Below are 13,312 nucleotides of genomic sequence, written 5' to 3'. Positions count from 1 at the left end.
ATAGTTCTACCAAGCAACAAAATGCTCCAATTTATTACAAATTATTTGACCGTGATCAATACAACTCTAACACTTCTGTAATTTGGGCGCGTCATTACTGTGTTTTATGATTTGTTTGCTGTGTCTTACAGTTGACTCCTCGAGTCGTACGTATTCTTCAGAGTATCTAAACTAGGAAACAAACAGTGATGTGTAGCAAAAAAACTAAACTCTGTCCACTGGTTTGTTATTGACATGTTGCGACAGTGAAGCCAAATTTCCGTCCGCAGCATATTTTTATCTAAAGTTTTGTTCGTTAGTTTAGCAGTGCATGTCAGGAACTCGTGAATCCAAAGAATTTTGCGCATGCCCGTTCATTTTTCCGTCGATGCAGTCCCAGGTCTCTAAAGAATCCTCGAACTCTTCAAGGTCCTTTATTTCCAGGTCGCCGTGACTTGCGTCCACTTTGAGATCCTGGCACTGTTGATAAGTTGAAATTAAGTCTAACATATCTGATTCTGCCTGCAAGGATAGAAATGAAAGATATTGTTAAGTGTGATGATCACTTTAGCAAGTAAAAGGGCAAAGCTGTTTTCCGTGTAAGGACGGTGGCTACTAATTCAAAAGTATATTTGCGCGGTTTACTGAATGTGCGGGAAAAGCAGATTTATTGAAATCCAAAAAATTGGGGGTAACCACGCATTTTTCGAAGATAATTAATCAACAATATTTGTAAAGAGCTTTGAAAGACAAAGCAATGAATGGCGTTCTTTTCCAAATTGAAACTTAATTATCTCTGAAAAATGCATGGTTAGCCCCTATTTTCTTTTTGGATACCAAGAGCACTTGCTAACTTCTGCTTTCTTCGCATAGTTTTGAACCACGCAAAAATATCCCTGTTTTAATTACATAGGAAATCCGAGTATCTCGAGATTCGGCGCAGAACGTATGCGCGATAACAACAGGAGGCACCGTCCTTAACACGTTACCCATAACCTCCGAGACACCCGTGACTGGACACCTGATTGTATCAAAGGTCTTCTTTTCAAAACTGTTTTTTCAAGTAGTGCTCATGTCTGGCGGCAATGTTGAAATTCATTTAAATTTGTTTCAGCTGAAAATGGTGGCCACCGATTACATGGTTGAAAACAAAGAATATTTGCTACAAACAAACTATCAAGGATGGTCTCACAGCTCCATAGACTCCACAGACCTAATATCTCCAAGTTTTTGCTTAAGGTCCCACCCCACTCAATCACCTTAAGTTCAACTTGTCAAATGTCTTATTGGACATTAAGACTTTTATATAACTATGAGTAGAACGCACCTCTTGAATATAGCATGCAATTAAGTTTACAGTTCCGGGTTCAAGACCCGCTCTGACCACTCGTTGAATTTGATCCTGGTAGTCCCTGGTTCAACTTCCCAGCCGCACTTGTAAATAGCCAACTGGTTTGCCTCCAGCCAGTTGGGATTCTTAACAGTTGTTGTTGTTCTGTTCTGTCGTTTCGTTGTGTTTCATTGGCCCTGAAAAGCCCCTATGGGGAGCGGTCAATTAAGTATGTATTGTATGATACTTTGCTTTCGGGAGACATTGTTTCCAAAAAAAAAAAAACATAGACAGATAGTTGGGAGGAGTCTATTGTTGGTGGAGAAAAACATCGTCACCTCTACTGTATGTCAATTAAATTCTAGGAGATCAGTCGTGAGGTAGTATGTCATCCCAAGACATCAGAATGGAAGCCACCAACTGGAAATAACTGGGAACCACTAAAGCCTGGTTTTCACTAGTGACGCAAGCATAAGCCCAAGCAACACACGCAGGCGCATTTACTTGTTGTTAATTAGTGCCTATTGTTCGAACAAAAGGCTCTAATAAACTACAAGCTGCTGAGTTTGCGTCTGCTTCTTGTGCTTGTGCTTGCGTCGGAAGTAAAAACCAGGCTTAACAGCATTCGTGTTTTCAGTACACGCTTCGAATCTTCTTGCCAAAGAAACGGACAAAATTCGAATGTCATTCAACAGTGTTTTTCGCGGTTTTCAAAAGCGGCACTGTTATTAGAAGACCTCCACCCCCTTTGTCGTTTTTTTTTAACAGTGTTCCAACGGTTCCCGAGAAATGATTGGCGGCCGCAAAGAACGAAACAGGTATTCGGAAGTGAGCACGTTAATGAAAGGGGCAATAAAGGCTCAATATGTACGAATGTCATCGTCATCATCATCATCATCATATTATTATTATTATTATTATATAGGCTCCATTCGTGCAAAGGTTTAACACTCTTCCCCAAACCGAAGCAAACCTACCTGTGTAAACTGCAATTCGTCCATTCCCTCCTCAGTAAACCAGTGAAGAAAAGCTCTCCTCCGATACATTACTCTAAATTGAAGGTTGAGTCTTTTAAACATTTCGTGTATAGCTGTGTTATTAGCGATGAAGGTAGCCGACATTTTCAACCCATGAGGAGGAACGTTACAAACCGCAACTTTAGCATTGTGTGGGATCCATTCCACAAAATACCCGCAGTTCTTCTCTTGAACGCTGGCCATCTGATCCTCGACCTCTTTCATGGACAGTTTTTGACCGCGAAACATGGCGGCGTAAGTAAGGTACCTGCCATTTCTGGGATCGCAGGCGATCATAACGTTTTTGGCGTCAAAAATTTGCTGAGTCAATTCAGTGACGGAGACAGCACGAAAGGATTGTGATTGTCTGCTGGTGAGTGGTGCAAAACCAGGCATGAAGAAATGAAGACGAGGATACGGAATCATGTTTACTGCCAGCTTGCGCATGTCAGCATTCAACTGTAAAAAAAGGGAGTACTAATCTACATCATATAACTCAAAATCAGGTTTATTGGACGTAGGCTATGGAAAAGCATGTAACAGGTACAAAATTCGTTGTGCACATAACATTTGGAAAATCACGTTCTTCAGTCCCTCTCCCCCCCCCCTCCCCCCCCCCCTCCCTTCCCTTCCCTCCCGGGGCTTCTTTTCTTTCCTTCCTTCCTTCGTCCGTTCCATTCATCTTTCTTGACTTAAAAATTAATTTTCTGCGAGCCTAAGAGTATCCAAATATCAATTTGATTTTAGCACATACCTGACCGGGAAAGCGAAGGCACGTGGTCACGCCGCTCATAGTGGTAGATATAATATGATTCAGATCTGAATATGTTGTGGTTTCAAGTCTTAGCGTTCTGAAACAAATATCGTACAGCGCTTCATTATCGAACGAAAACACCTCATCGGTGGTCTGGATCAGTTGGTGCACCGCCAGGGTGGCGTTGTATGGTTCGATGACTATCTCAGAAACTTTGGGCGACGGAAACACGCTGACTGCGCTGAGGATCCTATCGGGGTATTCCTCTTGTAAATGATACAGTATCAAGGTACCCAGCCCCGATCCAGTGCCACCGCCCAATGAGTGCGCCACCTGAAAGCCTTGAATTGAGTCACATGTCTCTGCCTCTTTTCTGATTGCGTCAAACACTTCTTCCAGGAGATTACATCCGTTGGAGTAAAAGCCTTTCGCCCAGTTGTTTCCCGCCCCGCATTCGCCTGTTATCGAGTAAGTAAGGTAAGGTAAGGTAAGGTAAGGTAATGAGAGTTAAAAAGTAAGTTGGCTGCAACAATCGACGAGGGATATCTTCTAGGGAACTCTAGGAACCGGACAACTCTTACAATTGTGTGCTCAGTTACCTGGCCTTTGAATGAAAGTGAGTCCGGAGTTGACCTTGCTTTGATAGAAACCTCAGTGTTTTTCTTATGTTAATGATGTTCTTCTCGTGCTAATTAGTAGGAATTTGCATAAGAAAAGCAGTGAGGTCTATCAAAGCAAAAATTTGGTTTTATCAACGGAGTTGATAATGTAAATTGGCCACCGTACAGAGATTCTAAAAGCTTTTAAAATCTCTGTACGGTGGCCAATTTACATTATCAACTCCGTTGATAAAACCAAATTTTTGTATACTACTTCCCCACCGACGCAGCACCACAGTTTCTTTAGAAACTACCCCTTCATTCATCTATCAAAGCAAAGTCAACTCCAGCCTCACTTTCATTCAAAGGCCAGGAAACTAAGCACACAACTGTAAAATGGTCTATTGGGTGTCATCTCATTGACTACTCTGTTCATCAAAAACAAAACACAAACAGCGGTAACAAACATAGTAAACGCATATTAAAAGCTTGACGTTTCGAAACACTGTTGATTCAGGAACTTAAGCCATCTCTTAGTGACAACATTTGTAGTTAAAAAGTACTCCTATTTTAATTATCAAATATCATTGCTGACCAATTAAATTTTCTCTTTATATAACTTCCAGTCTCAGTCTACTATATTTAAATATAGTTTCGTATTTCCTAACGGAATATTGCTTCTGAGGATTAATGTTGTAGCATTCGAAACGTCAAGCTATTGATATGCGTTTTACCATGTTTGTTACCACTGTTCGTGTGTTGTTTTAGATCAAACTTAAATGGCCAGATAACACAGAGAATATCTACGATGCTCTGTTCATCACCAGCGGCAATGGCCGTATTTTATATCAGAGGAGGTCTTGTACGCCTAGACACATCAAACGTGTGGGTGTTATATTAATTAAGTGCGTGCCCTCTTCAATATTCTCTTCAATACGGCTAGTTTGTACAATTCGCCATTCTTAGCCGTCTCTCAAGAGACAAGTTGCAGACCACATCGTTATCAAACAGGGTAGTTTTCAAACAATTTTATTCTCTCTTCGAGCTTCTATAAGGTGCCAAGAAATGCTCATCTGGTTAGGACTGGCTGCTTCTTTTTTTAATTTCTTTTCTTTTTTGTCTATTCTATTTTGGTCTTTTCCCAGTCGTTAAGGTTTGTTCTAGAAACTGTTTTTTCATCTCTCTGAGCCATAATAAACGCAACCTATGAATGTTTTTCGCTTGAACGGTTTGCAAAGGATTTGATTTTTTAATATGACATTCTAATGAGGGAATTATATGGTCACCAACAATTTGTCTAACAAAAGTGCTCAATTAGGGGCATCAAGTCCGTTAATTAAAAATAAGAAAAAAGACGTTTTCTCTTTGTTTTTGGGATTAAGGTTGTAAGACTTCTCCATGGTGGGCCACATTTTCTGTATGCGCAAATGGTTAATTAAACGAAATGAGTAAAAGTTGGCTGGTTCTGAGCAATTGCAAGTTCCAGATAGGATGTGTTTTCCTTCGGAATATTTTCGGCACGATGAATATTTATTGAAACGAAAAACAACGACAATACCAAGATCTTTCTCAGTGATGCGCCACAGAAGGTCATTACTTACTTATCCTCGAATCATTACTAACTATTGGAAATATCACCAAAAGAAATAACATTGCCTTCTATTTTTTGAAGTCAGTGTTTCTGCACGGATGATATCAAAAATTTTGTCATCAAGCCATCATCGAAAAAAATTGCCGTACGCTTAAAGAATAATCGAGAATGCAAATTCCAGAAAAGTTATTGAAGACACAAGAGTGGCCTCTTCAATAACAGCACCGTTTGTTTAGCCCCACAAGTATATTCCGCTTTGCTTTCAACTATCATCAAATCAGTGAAGAAAATAATAGCATTATGTTTTGGAGGAGTGCTACTCCGTGGAAATGTTTTTGGAAAAATTTCCGATGGCAGCAAAGCGTTTCATGTGACGACATTTACTTGTGAGCCCTAAGCAAAATTAAACTTCCGAAAATTGTCTCGCGCTCGATACGGTTGTGACTAAACAGGAAAAGCGCAAGATGACCAATATTACACTGAGAACGTCGAGGAATGAAACAAAAATGCTGGGTTTCCTTGAATTGAAGCCAACAATAGTGATCATTTTTCAATGCAGCTGGTCGGAACTTACCAATGGTTTTCACGATTGTTGTGTAAACAGTCCAAACACGATAACAAATGTTTGCGTATTAAATTGGCCAATTTAAATATCCTTAATACAAAATCTCTTGCAAGTGTTTGGAGTTCAATCTATTGCTACACTTCAGTTGTCTCGTTTGTGTATTTCACAAATGCAAATAGAACGTGGCCGACTTTTTTGGATCTATGACATAAGAAGATGAACTGGCACTGATGAACAACAAGGACATCAAATATTCTTCATTAGTAAACGTTTTCATCGCTAAGTTAATTCCCTATTTACTGATCTCAACGATTTAGCATTAATTAATCCACTCTTACCGTAAATAAAGTTGTCCGGACGAAAAACTTTCCCAAATGAAGCTGAGCGAATCGAATCCATAGTTCCCGACTCCAAGTCCACCAGAACGGACCGTGGTACATATCTGTTTCCTGTGAGACGAACAAATGTTTTTAACTAAAGAAGGACAGTAGAATTTTGGTTGATATTTTGCTGGATTTCAGCCGCTTATACTGCAAAAAACATTTGCTCGAGAGCACCAAGTTTACAGTTATCATCGAGCTATTCCTTTTCTAATTAACTTACCGGCGCCTTCGGAAAAGTAAACGTCAATTTTCTCTAATTGCGTGTTCCAATTGCCGTTGTAATTTCCCTCTTCATCTATGCCATGTTCCGCGCAAAGAATTTCCCAAAACTACCACAACAAAAGCGAAGATTTACAATTACGGTCACTGCATTTAAATTGAATACCAGAGAAAAGGAATAAGACCAATGGCTTAATTGTAGCGACACGCGAGTGTCTATTCGAGTCACTAATATTAAAACACCTTGTAGCCAATTTGGTTTCCGCATTGGCCGACTTGAACATTAACAATTTCGCGCATTACACAGGGAAACAAGACAGGCAATTCGGTGGACCCAATTCACAAACAAGGAACATTTCGTTTGTGGCAAACGGTTTGTTATCTTCGCCGTTCGACGGGGGTATTGATAAATCTGCGTCTCGATTTGGACATCAATAATTCATGTGTTTCACGTAAGATCCTTTCAAAAAATAGTGCGCCAAAACAGGAACCAGAAACCGGTTGCCTTTGTTGGAGTTTTAAAAACCTCGCTTCCACGCTGAAATCACTTTCCGGTGATTGCACCTTTCAAGTTACTACGTTTTATGCCAAAAAACATTCAACACCTGCAAGAAGCTGCATAACAGTACGGTTCTTTTAAGAATGCGACGTTAAAAATGCCGAGCAGTGCTTTTTTATGTCCAAAAAAATTATCTTCCCGTACGATGCAAAAGATTTGAAAATCAATGCGCTATCAATTTGTCAGCGTGTGGGCTATCAACGCACAAATTGATGTCAGTATCATCTACAAAGGTTAGGTTTTATTAAACATCTTCCAATTCAAATCGTCAAGGATAGTTAACAAAGTGAAATGTAATGTGAAGCAAACGGAACAAAGAACTCTATGCTGCTTCGCCCTCTTCCTCTTCTTCATCAAATTCGCCTTCTTCCTCAGCAGTCGCGTCCTGGTATTGCTGGTACTCAGAAACAAGATCATTCATGTTCGATTCAGCCTGGAAAGAAAGGATGGGAGTAAACTTAGTAACTGATGCGGTTTTCAGTTCTATATTTATATGTAATAGGCATAGAAAATCGTATGAACTAGAGTGCATTTCGAGATTTATGGTTAAGGAGTGATGTTTTGAAAGTTCGCGAAACTGGCGAGCGCAATTTTGAGAACTTTCAAAACATCACGAGTATCCATAAATCACGAAATACACGAACAAGTTCACTGATACGATTTTTTAATTATCACAAATTCAACAAAATTACTCAATTGCTGTGTTTCCATAACAACTTCCGTATTGTACTCTATAACTTCTGTTGCACTCTATGGCCCATTTCTGCAACAGGTACCAGAAACGCGGTATTCTGTTGGGTATATAACAACTTTGAGTTAACGCAGGTTCGCGCTAACAAAGCTTCTGGCAACCACGGGCCAGCCGGAAAATCGGAAAGACACGACGCTACGCTTTTTAATATGTCATAAAAAAGGACAAATACGAATTGGTGCTACGCAAACCGCACTAAACAGCTTTTAAACAATATTGCGACACTAATTTACTAACAAAAAGCAGGAAAGAACAAAGTTAGTCTTACCTCGGTAAATTCCATCTCATCCATTCCCTCACCAGTGTACCAATGCAAGAAGGCTTTGCGCCTGAACATAGCAGTAAACTGCTCACTGATGCGCTTGAACAATTCCTGGATTGCAGTGCTGTTGCCAACGAAGGTGGCAGACATCTTGAGACCACGGGGTGGGATGTCACAGACAGCAGTCTTCACATTGTTGGGAATCCATTCCACAAAATAGGAGCTGTTCTTGTTCTGCACATTGAGCATCTGTTCATCCACTTCCTTCATGGACATACGACCACGGAACATGGCAGCCACAGTCAGATAGCGTCCATGCCGTGGATCGCAGGCAGCCATCATGTTCTTGGCATCAAACATCTGCTGAGTGAGTTCTGGTACTGTGAGGGCACGGTACTGCTGGGAACCTCTGCTGGTGAGGGGTGCAAATCCAGGCATGAAGAAGTGAAGACGCGGAAAGGGAACCATGTTTACAGCGAGTTTTCTCAGATCGGCGTTCAACTAAAAAAAAGAGACAATAGAAATGTTACATAAAAGACACTTTAGTAGGCAACCTGCCTTTTGCGAACAGTTGTTAGGAATCTCATCAAACTATCTTTCACCATTTCAAGCGTGGGACTCTCTTTGTCACTTGGAGTTTCTATTAATCGGAAGCCAATACACTTGCGATAATTGCTTTGGTTTTGATATCTAGGCTTTATAATTGGCTCCAAGCAGAGTTAGCTCCAAGTATTTCGCGCCACGTTTTCAACCAATCAGATGCAAAAAATAAGGAAATTAAACGTGGTATTGTCTCGGTTTCGTTTTCTCGCCCACAGCGCCGGGGCTATGGATTTGTTATGCGTTACGATCGGCGATTTGTGGGGTCGTCTGAGGTGATACATCGGCTAAAATCTGCTGTAAGAATCTGCATTGTTTGGTTTAAAGCTTGTTTGCTTTTTTCGATACAATGTGTTTTAACGATATGACAAGAAAAAGTATTTGCGAGAAGATATTCGAATATTTGTTTAACTGAAAAATACCATTTTGTTCAGTTGGACCGAAAAGAAATCAAAATTGAATTGTTGTTGAGTATGTTTGACTAACTACCTGAGGTTCACGTAATTAGTTGAGGTGATAACCTGATTACATCGAGATTTGATGCGACTGATAGCTATTCAACGATACAGTCAACCATACCTGTCCGGGAAATCGAAGGCAAGTCGTGACACCGCTCATCGTGGCTGATACAAGATGATTCAAGTCGCCATAGGTTGGTGTGGTGAGCTTCAGAGTTCTGAAACAAATGTCGTAAAGTGCTTCATTATCGATGCAATATGTTTCATCGGTGTTCTCAACCAACTGATGTACGGACAGTGTGGCATTGTAAGGTTCCACAACGGTGTCTGATACTTTCGGTGATGGTACAACGCTGAATGTGTTCATGATTCTGTCTGGGTATTCTTCTCTGATCTTAGAAATGAGAAGTGTTCCCATGCCGGAGCCGGTTCCACCGCCCAACGAGTGTGTGAGCTGGAAGCCTTGAAGGCAATCGCAGCTTTCTGCCTCCTTGCGAACGACATCGAGTACAGAATCCACGAGTTCTGCGCCTTCCGTGTAATGTCCTTTAGCCCAATTGTTACCAGCCCCACTTTGACCTAAGGGAAGATTTAAATATAAACCCCTATTTTTTTCAAGTTTGCAAGACTCTATTGTCAGCTTAAAAACAAGATACGAAGGCTAATATGAGAGATTTGGTGCCCTAATAGGAAGGCAAAACTGAGTGAAAATCTGACCTCTGAGGTGTTTTGTCTGTTCCAGAAAATTCCCCGTTTGTGTAATTACTACTGCTAGATAGCCACAAAAGTGAATATTTTTGTGACTCTTTCCCGGCTTTTCAGTACTTATGAAATAAAAACACGAAATGCTAGAGCAATCATGAGGGAGTAAACTTCATTTTCAGTGTTATTAGGCTCGCCAAAACCAAGGGCTTATTGAAACCCGAATAAAACGTTTTGTTCAAAGTATTTCCACATCATTTAAATGTGAATGCTACATTATAATGCAAATACAATACACAAAGAATCTTAACCCTTGGAGTTTTGAAATGGGTACAAATGGAAGAGCAATAATTACTTAACAGGATGCACTAACTAATGTGACGAAATAGGTCACCATGGAAGCAAAAGAGCCATCTAAAAACGCCATATATATTGTATTTAAATACTTGCGTCTCAAAAACAAACTCGGTGACCATCAATTTTTATTCCTATTTATTTACAATTAGGCTGAGATAAAGCTCTCTTCAAAGCTTAAAAATATTCTCTGCAGCAGATTCAGAGAGTGATTCGCTCTGGAATATTTTTTTAACTTTGCAGAGAGTTTTATCTCAGGCAACAAAATATGGGATATTTCTAAACGGCTCCTTTATTGCCATGGTGACCTATTACGTCACATAAATGAGTTGTTAAGCAATTTTATTATATGTCTCTGTCTCACAAGGACTGGGAACTACCAAGTTCACGAATTTGATTGGCTGAAATCGATATTGACCGCGGTCTAGATTTTCCCATCTAGACCGGTAATGTTTTGCGGTGAAAAGATGCAAAGTAAAACGCAAAAATATTGAGTATTTTCTTCTAACAATATTTATTTATGGAAGTGCCAAACAGCATGATGACAAAAGAGAGGATGACGAGCAAACTTTGACAGAATTAAGTTCAGCTCATCGCCACTCATCGCCGTTCGCAAGCAAAATGTCAGTTAGTACAAACCAGTTACATTAAACGAATTAAATTGTTCTTGTTTGCCATATAATAAACATCTTATTAACCGAGCTTAGTCAGTCTGTATGGGAGAATCTTGACCTCGGTCGTGTGTACAGACCTCACTGCGTTCGGTCTGTACTCACGACCTCGGTCAAGATTCTCCCATACAGACCTCCTGCTCGGTTAATAAGAGCTTAATTGATGCTTCTTATGTTACCATAACTTTGCCGTTAGGTGAAACAGCTGGGTGGATTTAATCCTTCCAAATGGAACAGTTTGTTGAAACTGGTTTGAGCGGCCTCCTTAAGAATTCCTGGAACACGGCTTAGAGAGCAAGGCAACATCAAAACTGGGAAAAGAATATCATGAACGAGGGAGCAAGACCATATTTTCAGGGGCATCCAATGAAGGTGTTCCGCAAAATATCTGTCAGAATTCCCCAGCGGAAATTCATCTGGCTGGCAAGTTTTTAATTTTCCCTCACTATCTAGCTGGGAGCTGGAATTTTGCTCATCCTGGGTGTGCGGAACACCTTTTCCAGCAAAAGCAAAAAAATCGAAAAAAGTGTTTTATTAGTGTTTTCTTGTAAGTTTTTTTCCTATTATTATGCATTTTGAAAATAATTTTCGTTGGGTGCTCCTGTATTTTTACTTTAAGACAACAAGCACCATAAATGGGACGATAAAAAAGGGAAATTTGGTCTTATTACGATCCGTTCGAGTTTCAGGCAACTACGTATCTGGCCAAGATAGAGACGGCTACCGTTTTGAATATTTATAGTGAGGCAACAGCGGACAACTTGCTTCACAGGAACAAATACTGAAAGCGTGAATTCAGTCTGATACCGCAGAGAAAACTATAAATAACAACAACTTGAATGAGTTCTATGGGGTCTGCATGTTTGATATTTTTAATTTAAGAACCAATCTAAGTAAAATTATCTTGAACCACATAAGCTTAATTAAGCTTATTCCTCACCGAAAACAAAATTGTCAGGTCGGAAAATTTGCCCAAATGGCCCTGAACGAACTGAATCCATCGTACCAGGCTCGAGATCAACAAGAACAGCTCTTGGCACATATTTCCCGCCTGAAATAAAGCAAAAAGCGACCATTGAAAAACTATGTAAAGGGAGACAACTATCCATTTCTGAAGTATCTCGTACAACATTACCTGTTGCCTCGTTGTAATAGACGTTTATTCTTTCCAACTGCAAGTCAGAATCTCCGTGGTAAGTTCCTGTCGGATCGATGCCGTGTTCGTCCGAGATAACTTCCCAGAACTGAAATAAAATAGTGAATGAATGAATCAAGCGGGGTCTTTTAAACAACACAGTTTTTAATTGAACTTAACGAGACTGACTAACCTTAGCTCCAATTTGGTTGCCACACTGGCCAGCTTGGAGATGAACGATTTCACGCATTATTCTCCTTTTTGACAAAAAAAAAAACTTTTACTCAAGTGAATCTGAAAGGACCTTGGTATCACAACGCCACGTTTTTTGGCGACGTTTTGATTTGACTCTACGGAACATATCAAACCATTGTGACGTAGTTTGCGTTACCATGACGATGTCAAATGAACAACCAATCTTTATAGGGAGTGCGCAAGGCAACTTTTTCTTTCGCCAGAATGCATTTTCCGTATTGGCGTACACGAAAAAAATCACCAAAAATTAGCGTTACGCTCGATCGCTGTGAAATTTGGCGTGATTTCTAGCATTATATAGTCTCAGTTTCCTTATAAAAGCTGATGTTTTGGACTATTTTGTCTACTTTTTTAGCTAGAAAACAAACTGTTGTACTAAGCCCTTTTTTCGAAGGTATCTCATACTTATGTGACGCAGACCAATTATAGCTTAGAGCTTAGAATAAATACTCCCAAAAATAGATTTCTCTAGTACTGAATGGGATCGGTCAGCGTTTATAGCCTGCGGAGGTGCCTTTAACGATCTAATGGCAGGCAGAGCCGGCGGCTCAAAGGAGCTCAATGTTTTCAAGAACACTACACTGTTTTGGAGCAAGTTCCAAATCGTTATGGACCTAGGAATAAAAGAATAACTAAAAGCTGAAAGATTTGCTTGAGAAATAAGTCTGCTGGAGGAATCTAGTAGACCTGATTTTGCTGGGAAATGAGCCATGGATTTAAAGAAAAGGGACAGACTGATTAAACAGACGTATATGTTCAAGATTATCCCAGCCAAGACAATTCACTAAACCTGTAGTACTTGCTGTGAGTTTACAGTCGTATACAAAGCGGACCGCATTCTTCTTCACTTGTTCGAGGTGGTTAACATCAGAATCAGTAAGAGGATTCCACGAAGAGGACGCACGGAGAGAGTCATGAAGATATTATACATTTTCATAGCTTCATGACAGTAATAGTATTGAGACTCACGAGGCAGCTTTAACCTAATGATGGCATGTCTTTAAAAAGTTGAGACGCGAGTCTCAAATCTATTTTAACATCGTTACTGTCACGAAGCTGTGGAAATGTAACATCAATATATCGAGGATGCAAGTCAAAGGCAGGGAATCCAAGGGGAAACCCAGCCCCA

At 40.1% G+C, this 13,312-nt stretch overlaps 2 protein-coding genes across 3 annotated transcripts; both read right to left on the bottom strand.

The window, feature by feature from the left end:
- Window positions 1-4: 4 nt before the first annotated feature.
- On the bottom strand, window positions 5-6,873 carry LOC137993222 (tubulin beta-2A chain-like). The gene is made up of 6 exons (XM_068838937.1): window positions 6,680-6,873; window positions 6,438-6,546; window positions 6,173-6,283; window positions 3,080-3,537; window positions 2,287-2,784; window positions 5-501 (listed from the first exon to the last, which is right to left on the bottom strand). The coding sequence occupies exons 1-6, from the start codon at window positions 6,734-6,736 to the stop codon at window positions 301-303; spliced, it is 1,434 nt and encodes a 477-aa protein (XP_068695038.1). The 5' UTR covers window positions 6,737-6,873; the 3' UTR covers window positions 5-300.
- Window positions 6,874-7,216: 343 nt separating this feature from the next.
- Window positions 7,217-12,281, bottom strand: LOC137993227 (tubulin beta-4B chain-like). Of its 2 annotated transcripts, XM_068838957.1 has the most exons (6): window positions 12,122-12,281; window positions 11,929-12,037; window positions 11,734-11,844; window positions 9,188-9,645; window positions 8,015-8,509; window positions 7,217-7,428 (listed from the first exon to the last, which is right to left on the bottom strand). In XM_068838957.1, exons 1-6 carry the CDS (start codon window positions 12,176-12,178, stop codon window positions 7,318-7,320), a joined length of 1,341 nt encoding a protein of 446 aa, XP_068695058.1. In that variant the 5' UTR covers window positions 12,179-12,281; the 3' UTR covers window positions 7,217-7,317. The 2 variants fall into 2 exon arrangements, with proteins under 2 accessions (XP_068695058.1, XP_068695050.1); XM_068838949.1 differs by having other exon boundaries at window positions 11,734-12,037.
- Window positions 12,282-13,312: the final 1,031 nt, after the last annotated feature.

This window comes from Montipora foliosa, chromosome 1 (genome assembly GCF_036669935.1).
Source record: "Montipora foliosa isolate CH-2021 chromosome 1, ASM3666993v2, whole genome shotgun sequence".
NCBI classification, from domain to species: domain Eukaryota; kingdom Metazoa; phylum Cnidaria; class Anthozoa; order Scleractinia; family Acroporidae; genus Montipora; species Montipora foliosa.
This window is presented reverse-complemented; position numbering and strand designations above follow the sequence as displayed.

Excerpts from the sequence above, each read along its gene's own strand:
- LOC137993227 (XM_068838949.1), bottom strand. The coding sequence starts at position 12,178 with ATGCGTGAAATCGTTCATCTCCAAGCTGGCCAGTGTGGCAACCAAATT. Across the intron at positions 9,646-11,733 it reads ACCTGACAATTTTGTTTTCG|GTCAAAGTGGGGCTGGTAAC; the intron begins GTGAGGAATAAG and ends ATCTTCCCTTAG. Across the intron at positions 7,429-8,014 it reads ATGAGATGGAATTTACCGAG|GCTGAATCGAACATGAATGA; the intron begins GTAAGACTAACT and ends CTTTCTTTCCAG.
- LOC137993222 (XM_068838937.1), bottom strand. The coding sequence starts at position 6,736 with ATGCGCGAAATTGTTAATGTTCAAGTCGGCCAATGCGGAAACCAAATT. Across the intron at positions 3,538-6,172 it reads TCCGGACAACTTTATTTACG|GCGAATGCGGGGCGGGAAAC; the intron begins GTAAGAGTGGAT and ends ACTCGATAACAG. Across the intron at positions 2,785-3,079 it reads GCCTTCGCTTTCCCGGTCAG|TTGAATGCTGACATGCGCAA; the intron begins GTATGTGCTAAA and ends CTTTTTTTACAG.